The sequence below is a fragment of the Gavialis gangeticus genome, unplaced genomic scaffold (assembly GCF_001723915.1).
Source record: "Gavialis gangeticus isolate Ggan-Ray unplaced genomic scaffold, GavGan_comp1, whole genome shotgun sequence".
NCBI classification, from domain to species: Eukaryota; Metazoa; Chordata; order Crocodylia; family Gavialidae; genus Gavialis; species Gavialis gangeticus.
This window is the reverse complement of record NW_017729022.1, coordinates 47,357,940-47,383,113: the sequence shown is the minus strand read 5'-3', so window position 1 is coordinate 47,383,113 and position 25,174 is coordinate 47,357,940. Positions and strand designations below refer to the sequence as shown.

The following is a 25,174-nucleotide window of genomic DNA, read 5'->3' as shown; positions in this document are numbered from 1 at the left end:
CACAGAAACTATGCTCAGTTCTTCAGTTTTGGCACTCAGTTTCCTCTATATCCCAAATATCCTGTTACAGCAGCTTGTCTTGTAACAACTTTCAGGCTTCTCCTATAGCAAGTAATTTGATGAAGGTAGGGAGATAAGCAGAGACCACCTTATCCCTCCAGTTTCCTACTCCGGGGAAAGAATTTGCATAGACAGATATATGTTAGCTAAGGATTCCACATACAGGGAATCTGTCCTCAACTGTCCATTTATGTGGCCCATAACCATGTCTCTGTGAAGGAAATCCAGTCAACAGCAAAACAATTAGTAACACTGACTTGGGTAAGGTTAGAAATGTTAAATATTTTATGATTTTATTTCAAAATATGAACTCCATGATACCAAGAAAATGTCGCAAGCTAGCTTGCAGACAGATGAATAACCATAGAACGGTGGCTTAGGTCAGAGAAATCATGTCTTCAAGAATTCACACTACAATTACAAATCTTAAGGAATTCTCTCCCTACATGCAAATCACTGCTAACAGGCCTTTTATTCAACCAAGTTAGTTATCCAAAAATACTATTAGCTTTAATCATCTATTCTCAAGGAAGCTTACGGAAAAAAAAGGCCACATGCAATAGTAAGATCCTTAGAGGAGATATTAAAAGCTTAACAATTTCCATCCTTGCCTACAGGGAAAAAATGAAGACTAGATGCAACCTAATGTAGCCATGAAAAGAAAGCCATTAGAAAACTCAGCCATGACTCACCCAGTGCTAGTCAGACCAAAGGACCAGTGGTCAAACTGAGGAAAGTCTACCCTTGTAAGAGGCACAAGACCTTTACAATCCGTACTCCAGCAAAATAACAACAGTTGGTTTGGGAAAGAGTGCCTGGAGGGTATCCAATAGGCCTATGCAAAGCAGAAAGTATTCACTTTGGTTTCGGCAATTCAAAGGGACAGTTATTCAATTTGTAGATTCAAATCACTGTCCCGATTCAGTTTGGCCAAATCTGAAGATACTTGGCACCAAATCTTATTCACCCATAGACTATACAGGCAGGCAGTGCCGGCGGGAGCAGCTGGAGGAGCAGCTGGATGACCCCTGGCTTGAGCCGACAGCCCTGGGAGAAGGTGTGGCTTGTCCGGCTGCCCTCCCCCCCACCAGGGCAAGGCAGGCAGTGTTGGCAGCCCCAGGAAAAGCTGCAGGGGCTGGGGGGAATAATTGGGGAGCCGGAGAATCAAACTGGGAACTGGGGGGGAATGCCCCTATTCATTCCCCCCAGCTTCCAGTTCTGAATTCAATCCCCCATCCCCTGCGGCCTCTTCCAGAGCTGCTAGCACTGTCTGCCTTGTGCTGGTGGGGGGGGCAGCTGGGGGAACAGTCGGACAAGCCACAGCTTGAGCTGGAAGCCCCAGGAGAAGCTGTGGGGGTGCAGGGAACAATCAGGGATCTGTGGGAAGGAACAGGTGCTTCCCCCAGTTCCTGGTTTGATTCCCCAGCTGCTGGTTTGATCCCCCAGCTCCGCGATCATTCCCCACTTCTCCCAGGGCTGCCAGCACTGCCTGCCTTGCCCTGGCAAGGGGGCAGCTGGAGGAGCACCCAGACGAGCCGTGGCTTCTCCCAGGACTGCCAGCTTAAGCCAGGGCTTGTCTGGCTGCTCCCCCAGCTGCTCCTGCCAGCACTGCCTAGTGGCTGCCTGTACAGTCTATGGCCAAATCTCCAAATCACACTGAATCAAATTGGAAGCTTCTGATTTGATTCAGAGAAATTAATGGGTCTCCCAATTTGATTCAGATTCAGAGATTCGGCCACAAATTGGGTCAAATCTCCTCTGAATCAAATTGGTTACTGAAGCTTCTCACAGCCCTAGTGTCCAATACCCTGGATAATCTGCATGGGCAGGGTTCCTGCTGGAACCCTGCACACCATTTCTGCAGACTGGAAGATGAAACACCTCTAGTTTACTCACAGAAACATGTTCCTCTTTCCCCCACCTTTGCCCTTCTATGATAGGAGGTTACTATTTGTAAATGCTACCCCACCAGGAGCTGAACAAGTCTAGCATCTATGTTAGAATACTGTTTTGTACTGAAGAAGCCAAGAACATTTCTAGAATTGTCAAAGCTTGATTTATACCATACAGAGTCCAGTGATCAGCTCTAGCTTTTCTCCTAGTCCTCTGTGTGTTGGATAAGTCTTTTCCACCAGCACCGGATGGGAATATCTTAAAAAAAATTAAATTTAATAAATAGAGTAAGAAAGGACCTGGCACTCCAGTTACAGTCATGTCAGCTGTATTTTTGTATGACTGTATTTTTAAACATGGTCACATCCTACTAAGCACAAACCTTGGAATTAATTTGTTCTGCCTCTAAGCCAAAACTTGAACTGGTAGTAAGGAAAATCAAACTTCCCACACTCAAAAGTAGAAAGAAGAATGTACTTGTAGTTATGAAAAAGGGCATTTCAAGAACATAGTCCAATAAGCATACCTGGTTTATGATCTATTCCCTAACTATAATATGTCTCAGCACTTTAAAAAAACAAAGCCATTTTGGTTTCTCATTAACAAGGTTCTATATTATCCAGAATCTACTACCTCTTGCCAAAAGTGAAGCCCCAGCAGTCCTCTTCATAGTAATTTTGTCTTGAAGTGTTTGTTGCACCATCTAAAACCTAGTCTGTTTTCCTACAGAGATCAAAGCCAACTAATCTCAAAATTAGATTTTTTATATAGCCGATGCAACTGGTCAGAGCCTGTTGTACAGGTATCAGAATAATAAATATAGTGAAGACATCCCTCTAACCCTCCTCCATCCTTTTCTCTACTCAAGCAGTAGAATGCAACCTCTGGCCCAGAGGTCAGATCCTTAGTCTTACTCCCCAGAGGCAACTTCAACAAGAGTAAACCCAGGGCCCTTTAGTAGGCCAGAATGGAGAACATACTCATTCACCCCATCAACAGATGCAGAAGATTCGACTGACCTATTCATATGGTGCATGAACATTGCCCCATATTTCCCCAATTGGGGCATCTTTTGTCCACACAGAGGAGGAAGGAAGCAGTTTTTGTAATGTATGAAATTTGCTAACTGCACAGGGCATAATGGGGACTCCTTCAGGCATCTTCCATGCACATCCATGGAATCAATGTGGCTCTGAAAAGATAATACAAGTGAGGCATAGTCAAGTGGTTAAAGATCAGGTAGGGCTATGACTCCAATCTGTATTTTAGTCTTAGATCAAATGTATAGGATTTCTTTACCAATCCACCCTCAAAAAAGTTGCATCGTAGTGTAATGCATCAGGGTGTGAAAGACATTCTGAGCTAATTAGTGAAAAGCTCACAGAAGTGTAAAGTCCAATTGCTGTAGTATTTCAAAATCTCAATTCAGTTTTATTTCATGGAAATATATTAATTCATTGACCTTCCAAGTCTGTACACAAGTTTACTGCTTGTTTAAAGCCTTCCACTGGAAACTCCATTCTTTATTCAAGGCTCAAGTTGGAAGTATTTACTCAATTTTAAAGGAATTCTGCTCCTTTGGCACAGAACTTTCAAACTTGTCCCTCCCCATCAATAACGAAGGCTAAAAATTCTCCCTAAGAAAACTGTGATTATGGAATCTGTAAGAAAAAACAAAGATTAAAAGACATAAAATATGAGACTCAAATTTATCTATGCCTCGTAGTACCAATTTAATTGCTAACTATGTTAAGATTAAAAACTAGATCAAACTATCGGGGAATGTGTTAGATTATCTGCTTCCTGAGGTCTTTAAATGAAAACTAAAATGTACTTTATTCAAACACAAGTTAATGTGTTTTATATATAGTGATGGAGTTAAGTTTGAGGTGCAGTGATACACAGACCTACATTTTGCTCTTTCTGATTATAAAGTCTATGGAAGTCTTTTTAAAATCTGTTGAATAATTGCATCTACACTGGAGATCTCTCTGAGATATTCACATTGGACACATCAAAATTATCTTCTACTGATTTGTTTCTACTAACCTGCAATATGTATACTTGTGTGTGGCAAACTAAAAAAATCCAGAAATAATTTTTTACATCTTAAAATCTAAGAAAATGTCATGAGTTTTGTAGACTTCAACTTAACGGGGTTTTTTCCTCTAATGCCAATGTGGATGACTCTAGAAAAGTGATGAAGCCTCACTGCCTTTCTGGCATCAATACCTGTGAACAGGAGGTAGGTAAGCCTTGCTTAAGAGCAGGTGCCACCATCAATGCAAGGGATGTAGTGTAGACATACCCAGTCTTACCTTTAGTTTGTTTCCCATAAAGAAGGGCAAAGCAATCAGGACAAATGCCAGGGATCATTGTGGGGGAGGGGCAGTACTACAGTGAGTTAGTGCAGGTCATTCACTCTTCAGCTGGAAGGTGGGAGCAATCCCCATCTCATTTTTTGCCTTGGCCCTCCCAGAAATATAATGCCAACTCTGGCCAAAGCTACATGTTATAACAGTATAAAAAAGTAATCAGGAAAGTAAAGTAAAGTTCACACAAAAGTAAAGCCATATTATAAGACTCATGGGCCATGAAGTTCTAAGTTGGAAAAGTGAATAGATTTGAAAAACACCTGCAGGCCACTTTCTGGTAACACTAAGACATATTTTTATGGAGATTTCAGTGCCTTGGATGTAGGAAAACAATGGGTGACGTTTTCAAACTTTTCAGAGCCAGTTAGACTCCCTTATCTCTTAGTCACTTTTGAAAATGTTAAACAATAGCACTGGTGATTGACTAACAGCCCTGTGAAGGTAAAGATTGGCCTTTTACTCTGAAGGGTGTTGGGGAGGGGAATTGTGGATGCTTCTCAGGGAAGGATGGAAATCATTTGTTATTTCACAGGTCTCAGGAAGCAATTAATAAAATGGTTACCATTTGCAAGTGCCACACAACCTAAAACAAAATCTCAGTATATTTTGAAGTCTGTAGTTTATGAGAAGCAGAATCCAGGCAACAATAAGAGTTTAAAATAAAAAAGCAGCTGCCCCATCCTATTTTTCACTTCTAAGTACTCCAGTCCCCAAATCTGCTGCTTACCCTATTTACAGTCCTCAGGTCTTCCTCCCCACAGACTTCATTTAGTACATCATCAAGGGGTACAGGCTTGTTGGCTGGCTCAATGATGCAATCTCCCAAATTCTTTCTCTATCATTGCCAGGAGTTTCTTGTCTCCTGAGTTTCTTTTGAGCACAGAGCAGCGTGTACAGGAAATGCAGGCAGCTGCTAGAGAGGCCTACTTAGGACAGCAAACTCTGATGATTGTTGCTGGGAATCAAATGAAACTCAGCTGGCTACAGCTGTTCATAGAAACTAGAGCAGATTTTTAAAGAGCCCCAAAACATAACCCCTGTGATAATACTGTGAGTGTTGCAATTCATTATGAGCATATCTGAACCAAACATTCAGATCACCATCTCCATTTAGGCCCACTGCCAAAGGTTCATCCTGCTTGAGATGAATTAGGAGTATGATAAGGTTGAGGATGGAAGGATTATTTATGGGTTTAGTTCAGGACCGAACCTGTTTACTGCCATGCAGTAGATGATATAAAATGTACACAAAATGCACAACATTGATTGTTGCTGTTGTTTATAAATTACGTGGCTAAAGTATCTGCTCTTTTGCCTGTGCAATCTCAGCTTTGCATGGACACACTTTTTTGATGCAAAAGCTAAAGCACTAGAGAGGACCATGAACTTAAGCTTCATTCACCAATCTGGAACTTTGGGGGTATTGGAAATCTAAATATGGAAAACAGTGATGATCTCTTACTTTACAATGGGCCTAATCAACATCCGAGCTCAAAGCACACTGACAACGTCAGACTATGGAAGTAAGGTCTATTGCTTTATCTCATATCAAAGCATATCCCTATATGACATGTGCAACAAATACAAACTTTTATATATTCTGCCACCTAAAACACACCAAGAACCACAAGATAAGACATCATATTGATGACTTCCCCTTCCTGTTATGGCCTCCGACTGGAAAGATAAACTTCAGGACCTAACTTCTAGGGAAACAAAATAGGACTGTGTGATCAAGGCACTGGCCTGTGCCTCAGGATGTATTGGATCAGTTCTTAGCTGTACTACATATATATTGGATATCACTTGGACATCACTTAACCTCTGTGCTTCAGTTCCCCTAGCTGAAAAATAGATTTTGTTCTTCCATACCCCACAGACGTAGGGAGGATATATTTGCAAAAGTTTGTATAATACTCAGACTCTTTGGTGATAGAGGCTATAAACTTGCATATATAAAAAGTGTCCCAGAAAGACAAGTATATTTATCTAAACCAGCTGCCATATTATAGAATCCTTTGACATTCAACCCAGTTGATAACTCCACCCACCAGAATGGTTTCACATGAATTAGCAGAACCTTGACTTTGCATATACTTTAACTTTACATTGGCCCCCATGAACTTGTGGGGGATCTTTGGTAGATTTTGATGATCTGTCGGAAAGGAATCCCAGTGGTGTTACTGTCTCGTATCTCAAACATGAAAATTTCCAATACAGTGTTCTCTTTGGGTTTCTTCTGTTTATGTGCATGTTTGCAGAAACACACATATGCAAATACTTACATGGAGCATCTACACATGCCTCTATGGCACCACTGTTATTGCACCCTCACTTAGTATCCTTTTCGAAGTGCACAGTAACAGCTTGGATTGCATCGTGCTGGCGGTGCACAGTTATTTTTAGCCATTATGTCACCATAGCAAACCGCTATAGTGAGGTTGCACATTGCTATGGTGACATAGCTGCAGCATCACGGTTTGTGCCTGCCAATGCTATGTCACGGTAGCACATTGCTATGGCGACGTAGCATCTCGTGTAGACACACCCACATTGTAGGAGAAGCTGACTTAGGTATGGTGTGCCATTTCTCAGATCAGTTCAAAGAAAGCCATAATTGGCAGAGGTAACACCTACAATGTCTTTCTGGCTGTCACTTTTATTCTCCATCAATGTCACAGCTCTCTGTTATTCATGAAAAGAGTTTGAGTTTGTAGACCATGGATATTTGAAACTTGAAATGTACAGTCTAAAAATTCAATGCAAGGTTTAGCCTCTAGCCAGTAAACCCTTCACTGGTAAACTAAGCGTTAATCTCTTCCAAGTAAACCCCTCACTGGTAATCAAAGTATTCTAAATGGACCATGCTCCAAAGGCATCAGATAATGCTACAGCTGTACAGTTTTTAGGGTGCCACATGCCCTGCCTCCCATGCTTACACTATTTTACTTTAAATTTATTTATAAGGTTTATATTGGCAGCCAGAAGGTAAGAAAATTATTATGAAAACAAATGATTAAACCATTTTAATATTTATTTTTGGAAAGCTGTGAGCCCTTCACATCTAGTGAAAAAATAACTTCATGACTATCATTTCAAATGAAAAAGTAGTGCATTTTAGACAGTTGTCAGGGTTACTGCTATCTGCTGAGGAAAGACTGTCTCATAGCAAGTTTGCCTGGGGACAAAATGACACATCAGCACACACTATATAGTTGGTGATCTAATGCCATAATTTTGTATCAGAGAAGCCAATGGGCATTTTTGCCATTAACTTTTGGAATATAATCCAAATTAGGAGTGAAATCTTGGCAGGAATATATGGAGAAGCTTATTACATACTCCAAGTCCTTGTTCTACAGAATAAGGGACAATATGAGTTGTAAGCTTTTATTTCTGCCAGTATGTCATACTCCTAATTCATCTCAAGCAGGATGAATCTTTTCTATAAAAGCTTTTAAAGGTTAATCTAATTAAATGGCAACTGATTAAATCCACATTGCACTTAGCATGGATAAATATTAGAAGCAAAACATTTTTATATTTGGCTGCCTCAGATAACTCAGCAGATGTATGGATTTAAGATCTAAAGTTACCAATCCAAGTTTGATAAATTTAGCTCAGATGTTAAAGTTTCAGGTTAGCAATGATCAAACAGTGGATCTGTTCCTTGTATACAGAGTACTATCGTTTATAAAACCGAAGACTTAAGAAAAGACAAAACTTCAAAAAAAGGGGATGCCAAAATGAAACCCCTACGCCCATATTTGAACATCGATTTGAACAACTCAATTTCCAGCACTGCTGAGCACTTCCAGCACTTATCAATGGGAGGTCAGTGGAAACTTCTGGAGCCTCAATCATTTTAAAAGATTTTCATTCTGGTCCCTAGAAATAGATTTCATTCAAGTCCCCAGATACAGATTTAGAAGCAGGAACCTATCTAAAAAAAAATCTTGGCTACATCCATCATTAATGCTATTGTGGAGCCTTCATTGTAGTAAAAGCTTTTGTGCACATCAATGGGACTTCCACATGATTGGTTGTGGTAATTTTTGCAAATATAGCATAATGCTAGGATTAACAGGGCTTACTGAAATACTTAGTTTGGAAATAAGAGCTAGACAAAGTGGTACCTTTAACTAGAACATTCATAAGCTGGAGGGCTCATTTCTTACTGGACTTTAGGACGACTACATTGATCACCATTAAAAATTCATATGTACCCAGAGTTCATATAACAATAGTCCTTTTCCTAGGTTACCAACTAGGAAAAGTTGCGGTTTGAAGGAAATGACTTGTCTTGATACCACTGTGGGGTACCAATCATCTTTTAAATGTGGTAACTCTATATGAGCTGGCTTGCCTTACACTTCATGAACTCTGGAACTAAAGGTCGTGAACATCTCAAATGTCAGACAGTGTTCATGTGTTCTGTCTTAATTCAAATGTTAAAAAAGGAATAGAAAATATATGAGGTTGTACACTGCATCTAAACCTTAATTATAAATGTGCAATGATGGGTTCTGAACTGAGCTATTATGGCTCAGAAAAGAGACTGTGGAATGACACAAAGCAGTGGCAATAAGATGTTGGGCATCCTTAAGAAGGGAACTGAAAACAAAACAGAAAATATCGTCATTCTACTATACAAATCCATGATGGTCCTACATCTTGAATACTGTATGCAGTTCTGGTCTCTGTATCTAAAAAAAATAGAGTGGAATTAAGAGACTCAGAGTAGGACAACCAAGATGATAAGGGGTATGGTACATACAAGGAGAGACTCTTTAGTTTGGAAAGGAGAAGGCTGAGGTGGGGTGAGGGGCAGGATGTGATAGAACTTTATAAAATCATGAAGGATGTGGACCAAGCAAATAGGGAACTGTTATTCATTCAACAATCCCAAAATACTACAACTAAGGGGCACCTATCAGCAGGAGATGAGTAAAAAACTAATGAGAAAGTATTTTCTCATGCAGTGGGTAGTTAACTTGCAGAACACATTACTGCAGGAGGTTGTAGAGGCAGATAGTATCCCCAGATTAAAAAAGGGAATAGACAAATTCATGGGTGATAGGTTCAGGAAAAGCTATTAAACAGAACAGTCAGGGATGTCTCCTCTGGCATCTCTACACCAACGATTGTGAATGCCAGGGACTGTATGACAGGGGACAGACCATTCTAGCTGGTGGTCCTCAAACCAAGCTTGACATCACATTTTAGACATAAGGCGCCCCTCAGAAAATGCCAGCTCTTAGTTTGAACTTGTTTTTTGATTACAGGAAAATAATAGAGCAATTCTTATGTTGCAAAGAATTGAGGCCACAACAGGTCAGAATGTTGTTAATACTATGGAGTCTTATGTGAAATCTCTGGGTTTATTTTGTGAATCATGTTTGGACACCTAACAGTGCTAACATTGTGTGGTACCCTGTAGTGAGAATCACTGTCCTAGTTATACCCTGTTCATATGCTCTGCCTCTAAAATATTCACTTTTGCCACTGTCAGATAGGATACTGGGTCAAATAGATCATTGTTCTGATCCTATATGGCCCTTCTTATGTTCTGATGTTCTTATTAAATGAAGTCTCCTTGATTGATTCATGAAGTTTTTATTTGTGCTTACTGTCACATATAGACCCTACTTATTTAAAGTTTGACAGGATGTGCTAGAAGCAATTAGGAAACAGAAACCTTTAAAAATGAAAATAAAGGTTATAAAGGTTAAAGACATTACCAAAGAAATGCCTCCTTTATGGTTAGCCAGAACACACAAAAATAAACTCAATGAAAATCTGTCCTCCTCTCTGTCTCTCTCGCTCTCTGAATGCAGACAAACTCTGATTTGCAGACAGGTAAATAGGCAGTTAGATAGTAAACACAATATAGAAGTAAGAACCCAATTCTGAAAAGAATCAGTGATGATTTTTTAAGGGATTTTTTGACATGTTTGCAGTATCAGGCCTTGGTATTTAATTTTTGAGAGAAGCATGAAAATAGAATTGTTCTTCATTTGACTGTGAGCAATATAATTAGAGTTGGAAACGTTGGAAAAATACCAAGAGAGGCAACTCACAACTGGATCAAACCAAAATTTTTAGTTTAAGATTATCAAAACCTTTCTGAGGTGATTTCAAGTGTATTTTTAATATTAGTCTTAGGTATTATTGGCCTATCAAGATGTCTATGTTACTATTGTATCTACTTCTGTAACATGTATGAATATCTATCTGAAAAAAATATAATTTTAAATGTGTTGTGAATCAATATTTCTATAAAATGTTTTCCATAGAGTAAGTTTCAGTGCAACAAGAAACCTGGATAAGACTACTATTATTTAACACTAAAATAATTTCATTTCCATTACTTCAGAGCCACATATCAGCTATTCAGAAAATGGTCCCAAAGAGAGTCTTTAATTTAAACTGTCTGATGTTCTTTTGGCATTCCTAGTGAAATTGAGAGATCTGTTCTCCAGAAAACTTGGATGTAGTTTCAGTTTTTAAAAAGCAGACTTTTGTATTCTTGTTGATTTTTCCTTGTTAAGGTGAAGTTGATATGAAAAACCTTTATGAAAACTTGCTCTATTATCATCACATTTTACAGCCTAAATATTTTGTGTATTTGTGAGAGTGCTAAAAGGATGAAAATGAAAATTCTTACATGGTAAAAGCTTTTCAAATTAAGTTCACACACACACACACACACACACACACACACACACACACCCCCATTAAAACCCATGGAGTTTTTGTCTCTGACTTAGAAGGAACAGCACTGAAATAATGGAATATTTTGCTAGCAAGTTTATTTACATGGATTAATGGTAATTCCTCCCTTTAAAAATTCCTTCAAAAGCTAAGCAATGTTCCATATTAGGACTGGATTAAATTGTCCCTATTCTTGCAAAAATGGTTATTTATTAATTTAGTATGATTAAATAGATTTAGAAAGGATTTGTCCTATACACTACAGTGAGCTAGAGTTTTGAATTATTCTCAAAAAAGGTAGAGTGGAAATGTAAATGATTATATTTTGGTTTGAGGTGAGCAAGAGGTGAACTCCTTTCACTTGGGTGGAGACAGGAAAAGTCTCAGAAAAATCTTCATAAGGTTCCAGAAAATAAACTCTAGAAATGGTTGATTTAGTGAAAAATTTAGTTTGCCAAGAAAAATGTTGGTCCTTGTTCAAAGATGGTTGATTCTTTTGGGGCTAATCATTTATCATCCTCCCCCTACAGGCCTGGATAAAGTGCCAAAGGATCTTCCCTCAGACACGACTCTGCTGGACTTACAGAATAACAAAATCACTGAGATAAAGGAAGGTGATTTCAAACACTTGAAGGATCTCCATGTAAGTGAATAAATTAACACACATTTGTGAAAATGGGAAGTGGAAATGATATGGAAAGAGTTGTCACTTACTGATTTTCTTCATAGAAAACTGACAAAATAGGACATGATCCATTCCTCCCTTTGCCTTCCCTTTCCTCCCCTCTTCACTCATACCCATCTCTTCTTCTGTGTCACAGACATTTCTCATCTGCTCCATTGACCCCACCCTATCTTCCAATCTGTGTCATCTGCCCGTGGAGTAATCTTTGCTAAATTTGTCACACTTTCATATACTTACACTTCTTACATAGTCCGCTCATTTGTGTGTACCTGTCAAGGTAGGATTTGCTCCGGATTTATATCTTGAGCTTTGCTTCTCTATTCATGACCCATAACTGAATGAAACCAGCTTTAATGCCACATGCTTTCCACCACACTATGAACTCTGAAACTTCCTATACCAAAACCTGAGATAGTCAGTACATACCAGTATTCAGTGAAGCAGACACTTCAATACTTTGTTAGATCAGGGCCTTACAGAGGTAAATTACAGACGTCATTCAAACTCCCCTTTATTTCTTCTTTTTGCCCTTTTTGCCATACAACCTACATGAAATAAGTCAATGAAGATATTGGTATAATCCAGGGAAAAATATTTGGTAAAATCCTGGCCCCATGGACTTTATTAAGACCAGGATTTCACTCAGCATCTTTAGTAGGGATCACCCAGTACATTAAACTTGAATGAATGTGTATTTTACCCATATTACCATATTTTCGTGCCTATAGTCCGTGGGCTATACACGTTTTTACAAACTTGATGGATGGGTGCGGGCCATACAAGGGTGTGGGCTATGCAGAGTCTTTAGAACAGCATAGCCCATCCCTGCCCATCCCCAGCTTCAGGCTGATGTCACGGCAGCAGCGAGCCCCGGCAGATTGAGCGTGGCTGGCGGTGGCAGCAGGGAGCAGGGCTGCTTCCCACCCCGCTCACAACTCCTCATCCCTCTCCTCCCCTGCACCACTTTTAGCTGGCTCCAGCTCTGGCTCTGGCTCCGGTGGCCGTGCCCAGCACAGCCCACACTTGAGCATGGCTGGCGGCGGTGGTGGGGAGCAGGGCTTGCAGCTTCCAGATCCTCATCCCGCCCCTCCCCTGCAGCAATTAGCACCGGCTGGTGGCGGCGGCAGGGAGTGGGGCTCACAGCTCCTCATCCCTCCCCTCCCCTGCAGCAATTAGCAGCAATTAGCTCCGGTGGCCGTGCCCAGCAGAGCCCACACTATCAGGTGTGGGGAATACATGGGTGCAGTCTATACATGGACTATTTTATGAAAATACAATTTTCCGCAGGTTATACATTGGTGCGGGTTATATCAGTGTGTGGGCTGTATGCGAGAAAATACAATAATCCTTTCTTTCTAGCTCCTCATTATTACAGCATATCTGAACTAATTGTATACTCTTCAGAGAAAGTCATGTATTAGTTACCTAGCACATAGTTTGGCATCAGCAGAAATCATACATAACCATAATATTCAAAAATATTTTTGATTCAGTTATTTTTGGAGTCACAATTAACTATTCACATGAAAAAGGAAACACTCTTATTTTTCCAGAAATGAAAAAAATAATGAAAAAAACCTACTTATATAATAAACAACCTCATTTTTTCTGTCCTTTTACTCCAAGCCTCACTTCTCAACCTTTATGTTCAATTATGAATTCTAGTTATGGATTCTCACCTAAAGCCATTAATATTTTTAATAAAAATACACTTTTGAAGTACAAAGGTATTACTCAGGTATCACAGAGTTCTCTGCACTACATGAATTATAAAAAAATTACACTGAATAGATACTCCTCTACTAGTAACACTTGACACAGGCTTTTTGTTTGACAAAATCCAGCCTTACCTTTGATAATGTGATGTTTAAATATTGTTAGCACACTCTGCTTTGCAGTAAAGACTATATGATGTAGTTACAAGCTGTTTTATTCCAAGACAAATGAAGACACAGTACCAGGCAAACTCTGGCCACTTGTACATGGGGGTTTAGTTCCCCTAAATTGAAATGGTGGGTTTTTAATTGGTGGGTTTTTAATTGTGATGATTAAAAATCCACTGTTACAATATAGGGGCTTCCATCACTGTTATGGTGAGGGGCCTGATTTGGGCTGTGTGCAGGTTCTTCCAGAAAAAAAAAATTGGTGAGGGGCCCGAGCCTGTTCTTTTTTTTTCTAGTGCAGCCTGCCCATGGCTGGGAGGGGAGGGGGTGAGCTGCCAGTGGCTCCTGAGCTGTGGGGAGGCCCTGGTTCTTTCTTCCATAGTGGCATCACACCCTGGGGTGCCCAGGTGGGCTGCTAGCAGACTGGATGCTGCCCCAGCTTGGGCTCAGGGAGGAGTTAGATCACGCTGGGAGATGGCTTCAAGCTGGGACAGCACCCACCCACTAACAGCCCACCCAGACAGCCTTGGGGGTGCTGCCACTGCAGAGGGAAGGACCAGGGCCCCCTTCAGATCAGAAGCCACTAACAGTTTGCCCCCCAGACTCTGCTGGGGAAAAAAAAAAAATCAGGCCCCTCACCGCTTTCCCCTCCCTGCCCCCCGGTGGAGCTGCCCACATCCGGGGTCGAGCTGCCAGGCCTGAGATGCAGGGTGCCCCAGTCCTTCCCTCCACTGTGGCTGCACCACCCAGGGCTACCCAGATGGGCTGCTAGCAGGCTAGATGCTGTCCCAGCTCAGACCCAGCCCAATCCCATGCCTGTTGGGGCTTCCAGGATCCCATGCACTGTACCTGCCACCTTCCCCCCACCTAGGACCACTTGGGAATGGGCTGGGTTGCCTCTGGGACAGTGCAGAAAGGTAGCAGGAAGGTGGCTGGGCATGCTGGCAGCTGAAGAAGGCAATGTGACGGGGCACTGGAAGCACACCAAGTCTAAACCCCCCAGGTTTCTAGTGCCCCATGCACTGTCTACACCACCTTCTCTGGCTGTCAGCACATGCAGCCACCCTCCTATGCTGTCCCAGGAGCAAGCTGGGTGTTCTGGCAGCTGGAGATGGCAGTGGGGATAGTGTATGGGGCACTGGAAGCTTGGGCAGGCTCAGGAAAGGATGTATCACTGCAATTTATTAGGTAGCAAACTAAAGTACATTTTTCATATGATCAGGCCCATGAAAGTTTTCTATAGCTGCTCTATAACACATGCACAGCTGCAGAGTGCTTTTAAAATGGTCAGTTGTGCAAACACTTATCCCTCCACAAATGTAGTATTAGATGAAGACACTCTGCTTCAGAGCATGTTAGGGAAATTGTGTTCCCTAGGGTTAATTTTTCATGTGTTATGGGCTTGACTAATGGGGAAAGGAGGGAGCAGCACCAAGCTGCCTGGCTGGGATTTGCTACCTGGCTGGAGCTGGAGGGAGGGTATGGAATGGAGCCCCCTCATTTTGAAGGCCTGGCCTAGCTCCCCCCAACACCCCAACCAGGATAGCTGGGAGGGGGCACAAGGCAGCATGGGTCACCTAGGGCAGCAAAGCCCAACCAGTAGCTCGGTGCTGCTTGCTACCCCCTCCTCCTTCATGCTGACAGTGCTGGAGCTGGAAGGGCAATGGTAGGGAGAGGGGAGGTTCAATAGCCTCCTCGGATCCTGCTGGAGCGCTTCTGAATGCTGGCTAGGAGGGCGGTGCAGACAGGCTTGATCTCCCCCAACCCAACAAATGAATGTCTGTTGCGTTGATGCCAGAGGTGCTTTAACTCATGGTGCATTATGTAAAGCACCATGACTTAGAGTGGGGGCCTGAACATCTGTCTGTGCCCTCAGTTCCTACTCCTAAGAAAACTGAAAAATCAGTCTCCTTAGGGTTTGAGAGGATCAGCTACTACTGGCAATTTATTCTGTCCCTGTTGAGGGGGGACCTAGACCTTGCCTCAATACCACAAGTATGCTAACCTCAATGCATATATTCAGAGGTGCACATGCTAGTTAAGTCCTCAATTCCCAGTGAACTCTGATTGACAAAAAGATGGGCCTAGCTGGGTCAACCCTCCAGTATAATTTTCCCTGGACCTAGATGGGTGCAGGAAAGGCCCCGTCTTCTGGAAATAGAAAAGGGCTTGTGCCATGGATCCTTCTACCCTGCCCAACACTGTCACATTCACCGGGTGGGAGCTAGGTGATGGCGGCATAGCAGTTTTGTGTGGGAATCAACCTTAAATGTCTCTTGCAGGACCCAATGGAAAGATAGTTTTTATTGGCTAGGGACAGAAAATATACATACATTAGGATAAGTGATCAGAAACTGGTTCAAATCTGTAATACAACAAAAGTTCAGTGCACATAACACCACCTTCAAAATGGCCCAAATCAGTTTAAGATAAACCTGGATGGATGTAGTACCAGACTTAGCTTGAATTTGGAGGGGATGTGGCACAGTTAACTCTCAGTCCCCCAACATCCCAGGATGCTTTGCACCTCCCTCCAACCCCACCCCATCACAGGGTAGGCACACTAGCCTTAGCCCAAGCTGTCTGCTTCAACCAAGCTGTGAGGCATGCTCTAGCACCTGCTTGCCTGGGGCACTGCAGGCATGTGCCTTCATTTCTGGAATCAAAAGTAAATGTCCGTTCACTGGCTTATCAGTTCAATCTGCACAGCTCAAACTAACCTTTGAAGATTGAATCAATTCAGGCTCATGCCTTTTGACTGTCTGTACTTAACCACATTGAGCAGAGGCTCCCGTTACACAAATGTGTGGATCAGTTTGACCTCAGACACTGAGTAAAGGAGATTTGCCCACTTCTTAGTTCTAAGTGCTTACTGGACAATACATATAGCCAGAAACAAAACAAACTACAAAAATTCTTTGGTTTGATGAATAAAGCATTTAAAAGCCAAAGAGCTGAAACTTTCTGAAAATGTAAAGGATAAATGGAGAAGCTTTGAAAGAGCGTTTCCTCCTTATCCACAGATGGTGGGTGCCAGCAAAAAAGTGTCACAGTAGCTTTATTTTTTACACTATTTTTTTATTGAACACAGCGTTTTTGATGGCTTTCAGTTAAATCACACAGAGAAGACTAACCAGAAAACAGAACTATATGAATTTGCATAAAATTTCACATAAAAATGAAGCATGACAGATTTGCTTTTTATTAGGAATTCAGAAGCATGGAAATATAGAAAGCCTTGTGACTACTGTAAGGCTAAAAAGCCATTTTCAGCCAATTTAGGGGGAAAAGCCCAAACTGGCTCCTTGAGACAAAGTACTCAGAGAGAAACTTCCAAAAGATCCAGAATTAACCCTTCATGAAGCAATTTGAATTCCAACCACCCCAGCCATTAGCCTGAGAGCACTACCATATGAAGATATCCTATGGATATGGGATGCTTATTTACACAAAGAGCTTGAGAAATTGGAAATGCTAATTAGTCCTGAGGTACAATGCCAGAAGGACACTAATACAAACAAACTTACTCTTGGACTGATACAAATGGACTTACCCTTGCCTGGCCAGAATTGTTCAGAAAAGACCCATGGGATCGTCTGGGTCTAACTGTATACTATTAGTACAGTTTACATGTTTATCTGTACCTGAAATATTTATTGTTTGTTATTATTACTATGTGCAGCAGGGGAAAGATGGTGCATGGAGCTGTATCTCTTTATGAGGCTCTTCCAAGAGCCAGTTGAAAACAGTTGTGTTTTGCAGAGGCTCTTGTTACACAGTGCTAATCAGTTAGAGCCTGGGCACTTAGGCTAGGGACATAAATTACACATAAACTGGTATAAGTGATTGGAAACCAGTTCAGATCTGTAACACAACAGAAGTTCAGTGCATATAAACCACTTTTAGAATTACTGAAACAATTTAAGATAAACCTAGATGGTTGTAGTATCAGACTTAACTGATGTAGGTTAAATCAATTAGTTGAACTTCTGTCCCAGGATGCTTTGTACCTCCCCTGAAAAAAACCCTCATCGGGTGGGTGGGCTAGCCTTTGCCCAAGCTCTCTGTTCCAGCTGATCCAGAAGGCAAGCTCTACTGCCCCCTGGCTTCTAGCCTGAGCCACTGCAGGCATGTGGCTGCATTTCTGGAAGCAAGAGTGAAAGTCTGTTCACTTATCAGTTCAATCTACATAGCTTAAACTAACCTGCAAAGACTGAATCAATTCAGCCTTGGGCTTCTTGACCATCTGTGCTGAGCCTTAATGAAGTACACCTCTAGTAGTCTCTGATCACTTATTGGCCATCACAAGCTGCAGGAACAGTTTAATGATGTGCATCCAGGAACTGATGCTGCCATCAGTGTAGTAAAGTAGTAGATACCCTGGAGAGTAGGGCTAGGATTCAGAGAGACAGGCACATCTGGAGTACTGTGTCCACTTTTGCCCCCCTCCCACTACAGAAAGGATGTGGGCAAGTTGGAGAGTGTCCAGTAAGGGGTAACAAAAAGGATTAGGGAGCTGGGGCATATGATTTTGGAGGAGAGGCTGTGGGCTTATTTAGACGAGAAGAGAAGACTGAGGAGGGATTCAAAAGCAGCCTTCAACTATCTGAAGGGGGGTTTCAAAGAGGATGGAGCTAGGCTGTTCCCAGTGGTGGCAGGTGACAGAACAAGGAGCAACGGTCTCAAGTTGCAGCAAGGGAAATTTACATTAGACACTGGGAAAAACTCTCTCACTAGGAGAGTAGTAAAACACTGGAACAGGTTACCCAGAGAAATTGTGGACTCTCCATCTTTGGGGGTTTTTAAGACCAGGGTAGACAAAGCCTTGGCTGAGATGATATATTTGGGGATGGCCCTGCTTTGAGCAGGGGCTTGGATTAGTTGACCTCCTAACATCCCTTTCAAACCTAGTTTTCTGTGATTAGGAGGATTTCTCCAGTTTTCACTTTGAACATTTTTTTCTCTGTACTATTGCTCCTTTCCCCTTCACATAGTACCATCACCTTCACTCTACCTTTCCTTCTTCTTGCTCTGCCCTATCCCCCTTGTGTCCCTTCCTTTGATTTTTCTTCCCCTTTCTTTGGCTTTCTAAGATAAGCATCTCCTCACAAAACTGGACAGGAATGATTTAAGTAACAACATGAAAATATCACAGCATCCCTATGACTTCTGGTCATCATTCTGCTCATACATCCATACCACTCTCCCCCTATCATTTCTCTGCCATCCCTATTAAACTTGTGCACTCTTTCGGAAAGCACTATGAGGCACTGTTTTAGTTGATTTCTTCAGACAAGATAGATAGTGTTTTCCATATTGTTTCACATGATGGATATTTAGGTCACATGATGAATACTCAGTTAGCTAATTCACATTTTAATAAAAAATGTGAAATGCATTCTTGGTATCTTAAAGTACTGCCTTCTTGCTCTGGGGCTTCAAACACTGAGTAATATCCTAGCCCCACTGAAGTCAGTGGCAAAGCTTCCTCTGACTTCTGTGGGGCCTGAACAGCACTGTGCATCTGTTCCAATAATAAAGTGATTTTTTGCTTACTGCAGTGTCCTCAAGATGATTAAGAATTGTATAACAAACTTTAGAACAGGGATTGTCTTTTTGTGGTGTGTTTGTACAATGTCAAGAAAGCAGGGAGGAGGGTGAGGAAAGAGTCCATAGCATTATCACAATGCTATAAAAATAGAGTTTTGCTATAACACATCTTTTTAGCTCAGACATGCCTCTTTCCTCCTTGCTCTTTCTTCTCCTGCTTTGTTAGAATAAATTACCCTTTCTATAGGGTGAACCATCTATCCCAGTTGTAAATACAGGACATCCAAGATACTGCTCCCCCCACCCCCCTTCCCACCCCTCCTCCCTCCCACATCAGTGGCCCGCTGCAGGGAGAGGCGGAGGCCGAGTGGCATGTTATGACAGGCAGCCTGCCTGGCCGCCTTCCTGGGGTACCACACTGCTTCCCTGCCCCACCACACTGAACCCCACACTCAGGATGCACATTTTAATTTGTGCCCTTTGCCTGGGACTGGCTTCCAAAATCCAGGACTGTCCCAGGAAAGAACGGACAGATGGTCACCCTACTTTTCTATAAAAGTTGGAGTAACCAATTTTCATTTATACTAAGCCTCTTTTATAATACTCTGGCAGGGACTTTAAAGTAGGATGCCCAGAGAGGTGGTACTATCACCTAACTTGGAGGTCTTCAAGAGGAGGCTGGATAGGAGCCTGGCTGGGGTCATCTGACCTCGGTCCTCTTTCCTGCCTGAGGCAGGGGGTTGGACACAATGATCCTTCAGGGTCCCTTCTGACACTACAGTCTATGAATCTAGGCAAAAATGTAATTTATTCCATAATTAATAAAACATGAGAAATAGGAGTTTTAAAAGAAAACTTAATAGTCCCAATTGATTTTAGTGACTGAGGTAAGGCTCCTGTGTAAATCCACTGATGTCACTGGAGTTATAGAAGGGTCATATCAAAGAAACTTAGAACCATACGTTTTGCTTCATTTTTAATGTTTTTATTCATTTTCATTTAGCTCTTTTGTTCTTGTTTCACTGGCCTGAGTCATTTTATTGTACATGCATTTAGAAAAAATATGTTGACAATATTTTGCTGAGTTCTAGGACCACAAGGTGCACTTCATAGCAATTGTACTAGCCTTGATAAAAGTCACTGGCTTGTAAAGGCTGTTATTATGCAAGAAATCAGTCTGCTTGTAGCTGACAATTAAATAGAAGACAGGTAGAGACAGTGAGAGGCTTTACATGTTACAGTTAAGGCTAAATCATCACTCTCAGCCTCCATTTTGTTTGCATGCAGAACCTGCATCTGCCCCTATTTGCATGCAATGGCCAGGTAGTTATTATTTGCCTGTGAAGAATCCCTACACAAAGTGGAAGCAGGAAGACAGTTTGGCTCTAAAGAGATAAGCCATTCAAAACTTACTCCTGAAGTGCAAATTTTTATCTTACTTAATAGTCATTTCCTACAGGGGAAAGAGTTATGTCCTGAATATACCATAGACCACTAAAGGAAAAAAGGGACATGTACAAGGAAGATAGCAGTGGCAATACACATTATTTCCTACAGGAAATTATATCTGGTATGCCTCAGTTAAGGATCTGATGGAAGTGAGCTCCTCCTGCCCCTCTGAGAAATCTCTGGCAACCAGATTTATGAGTTTATTATCTTTTCCTCTTGCCTCCTTCTCTAAGTTGCTCATGGCCTGTATTCAGGTACCCCAAGGTCCACAACCAGCAAGTGTTTAAACTGGGTATCAACATGTTCCAATTTTTGTGCTGGAAAATAATAATATGGTCCATTCTTTTCTTAACTTTCCTTCAATAAACAGTATTAGAAAGTACAGGCCTGACATAAGCATCAACAACATGGCCTTATTCTAAGAGCTTTTACCTTCCTCTCCCTTTCCAAGTGGCCCCATAACAGCAATGATGCAAATGTAAATGCAAACCAGGCTAGTCAGCGTTTTCATGACAGGGTGTTGAAACTCTAAGCATATCCTTCCAGCCTTTTTGGCATTACACAAATACAGCACATTGGTAGCTGTAATCCCCTATCATGATGTTATTTTTTTCAGGATACTTGGCCCATGTGGCGTGTACTTGGACACCATCCTTTACTCCTTCAACACTGACTGCAGATGTTTTCCCTCGGTTCTTCTCCTTTGGTTTCTGTTTTCACTGACCCCTAAAGTCCCACTAATTTTTCTGAACTTTTGTTACAAATAAACCATAAGAGGCACATTTACAGAAAAGTAAACACTGCCACTCTGAGGGTAATTACTTCTTTCTCTGAGCCTCACAAATAATAGAGTTATTGTGAAGTAGAAAAGGAGCACAGAGGTATGGCTATGCCAGGTGTTATACCAGTTGTCCTCCTAACTTGTTTTTGCTTGACAAGATGCTTCTGTTGCAGATTCTCATGTTTTGTTTTGTTTTTCCTGGCTGTAGCATAAAAAATCATGATACAAATGCCAGAGAAACATATTTTTGAAGTGGAGGTCCTGACCACTGTGCTCTTTTCATATTACTAAATGGGAGGTGAGATACTAATATGGAAAAGATCAAGACTAACTGGTCTATTGTATAAAGCCTCCACAGCACCCACTCTTTCCCATAAGCAAAATCTATTTTTTTTAATACCTTTTAGTAATTACCATTATTTGTAAATTTATCAGATTGTGTGAAAGGATTAATTAAAAAATAAACACACTGTCTTATTTCCCAAATGTAACATTTTTTATGCTTGGAGCATATTTTTTGTAGAGCATTAGAGTTTGACACAAAAAGTTTGGCTATAGAATTTCCCAAGAGCCCTCAACATTTTGTTGATATCAACTAGGTAAGACTAGATTTATGATAAAGACTACTAAATGGATGTCCAATAATGATTTACTGGACATAACAATAAAACCTGTGCTTGTCTAATTCCACACATTCATCATCAAGAATAGTAAAAAAATCTGGTAAAGACTTAATTACTTAAAGGGCAGCAAATATTAAACATTAAACAAAGATTTCTAATGAAATTTTAGCTAATGAACATTACTCATTAGGAAAGATAGGACTTTGGTTTAAAATCTTCAAAAACTGGGAGTGTTTACACATGCACTTTAATGCACATCAGTCTATTTAAATGTGCATTAAAGCAGCACTAAACAAGTGGGCATTTATACACACATTCTTTTGTCCCATGACGCACCAGAGATCTGCTGTTTTGGAGCAGACTTGATTAATAAAGTCTGCTCCGCATGCGAGCTGAGGTCAACTGCACTGCGCTGCACCGTGTGCGGTTGTATAAGTGGTGCAATGTGCATCAGTGCACAGAAAATGGTGGTGGGACACTTTTGAACTAAAGCACCTCAGATGCGTTTTAGTTTAAAAGCACACTGCCTCCATTTTCTCAGCACTGACATGCATTTCAACACTTATACAACTGCAAGTGTCACAGTGCCGGGTGCTTTTCAAAGCGCCCAGAACTGTAGTGCTTGCATGTGTAAAAATGCCCCATGTTATTTAGTTAATGTGCATTAAAATAGGTTAATGTACATTAAGTGTCCCTTAAAAATGGTCCCCTCCTATATGCATGCACAGAGCCTGCTCCAACACACTGGAAATCCAGCGCATCGGAGCAGACTCAATTAATCAAGTCTGCTGGAGCACGGAAATTGACACACTCTGGCAGCCTTCTGCATCATGTGTATCAGCCTCCCTGCATGTCTCCACACTGAAAAAATGGTAGTAGTGGGCTTTGAAATAAAATACATTTGATGAGCTTTACTTCAAAATTTTCTGCTGCCATTTTTTCAGCATAGGGACGATGATGCACATGATGCGTGGGTGCTTTTAATTAAAGCTCCTGGCACCACATGCCACAGCATTTGTAAAAATTCCTTATGTTCTTTAGTTAATGCACATTAAGACAGGCTAATGCACATTATCATAGTACATCACAGTGGAAGTACTAGATTTACTGTGCATTAACTAACGCATGTTAAGGCACAAGTAGACACACCCGGATCCTAAGTTTCTTTGTAAACTTGTAAAAATTTACACACTGGTAAAAACTTTACGTTTGGTAAGAAAAAATAACACAACAACAACAACAACAAAACACAGACCACAGTAACAGGTTGTGAAATTGGTCTATTTATGATTTAAAAGGGTATTAATTCTCATGATTCAGGGCATAATATTCACCTCTAACTACATTGTTCTCCATATCCCATGATTATTGAGTTATCTATAAATATTATATTGGGGAAAGAATATACAGTTTCATACAAAGATTCTGGCATTGATCATTCCAGAAACAGAAAACCACATTAGATAGATCTTTGATCTGTTCTAGCAGTAGTTCTTATGACTCTAGAGTCAAGAGAATAAATGAGAATTATGACCAGAGCTTCCACTTGATCATTAAACTTATTTTAGGAGAGGCTTATTGTCAGTGAACTATTCTGTTGAACTGAAAATGACCTCTCTTACCTCCTCTCACAAATCTCATTGCTTAAGGCTAGCATACAAAATTAAAAACAGATATGTTCAGCTACGTGTGTACTCAATGGAAGCATCTGCAAAAACATACCACTTGTTTTAGTTATGGTGAACTGTAAGGGGAATCCATTACACATCAAGTACTGGTCAAAACAATCTTTCCATTTTCCTTTCTTTACCTATCAATGTTCAATTGGAAGGAGCTGATATCACAAATAATGGGGTATCTTATGGCACTCTTATTACCTAACTGATTGATGCAAGACTTAAATGCTCTGTTTTCCCTTTTAGCTGACAAAAGTTTAATTATGGAAGGATAAGCATGGGTTAGAAATATATTGGAATGACACCAGAACATGTGGGATATTGAAACATTTGGCATGGAGTCATCTGTTTTTTTCCATTCCTGCAAGTAATGTGATGTAGGAAATGATCAAGAATACTCTGTAGCTGCTAACAGAAAAAAATACATAACTTTATACATATAGGGAAGCTCCTATCCAAAAGTCATAATTCACTGTGCAAATAATGATTCACTTAACTTCATAATACGCTGTAGGATAGATAAATAAACATGATGGAAATAAGATGGAAGGAACTTCAGATGGGTTCACTATGAAGTCCATGATACTGTACAATCCTTGGTATAGGATTTTCTTCTCTATTTATTGCTTCACTGTTCATGGAATAAGCACTGTCAGTGTTTTGAAAGTTACAAATTAAGATATGAACCCACAAACATGGTAGTTACCATCTTAAGTCCTACCCTTCAAATACTTACTAATGCAAGCTCTTCCTTCTCAAGTGAGCAATTCCTTCAAAGAGCCACTTGTGTGATTTGCAAAATCAAACACCAAAGAAACAGACAAAAATCTAACAAAGCCAGATGGAAAAACCCAGAAAATGCTGATAATATTATGAGTTAAAATTGTACCATTTCCTATGCAATCATAGATTTTCTCCCTGGAAGCCACTGAGTAAAATATAGCAAGACTTGGTGGGCTGTGTGGTTGAGGGGTAGTTATGCTGCATCCTAGAATTAGGCCATACAAATTCTCTTCATCCCAAAATAATCAGAGATCCCTGAAAGGGCTTGTTTGACACACTATTATGATACATATAACATGGTGAGGCAGTTATGCTTATGTGTGGTGCTACGTCTTCACTTATTTCAAATGACCGGTTTGTATTTTATCCTTGGATGTAGATAGCATTATCAGAGACTCCAGATGGCTGGATGTGGCCATAAATTGTTTTGCAAATATTTTTATAGTCATTTCTTTGGGTATTCTTATATTTAAACTTCAGTCCTGCACTAAAACAAAATTTTCATTGATGTTAATAGGAGTTTTATCTGAATTAAGGAATGGAGAATGATGGCTGGTATTAGACAAATGAATCTTTTGAAATAGGAAAATTGTATAGTATAGGAAAATCTAGATAGCTTCTATTTAAAAAAATGGAATACACTGCCTCTAAATTGTCTTTTTAAAAATTTATGAAGTAATTTAATAACATATTTTAAATCAG

The 25,174-nt window shown here is 40.7% G+C and overlaps 1 protein-coding gene across 1 annotated transcript in view; it reads left to right on the top strand.

Moving 5' to 3' along the window:
* DCN (decorin) overlaps positions 1–25,174 on the top strand; it is a 52,750-nt gene that overhangs the window by 5,488 nt on the left and 22,088 nt on the right. The window contains exon 3 of the mRNA XM_019514856.1: positions 11,573–11,685. Coding sequence (XP_019370401.1) covers positions 11,573–11,685 — 113 coding nt within the window. The remainder of the gene's footprint in view (positions 1–11,572; positions 11,686–25,174) is intronic.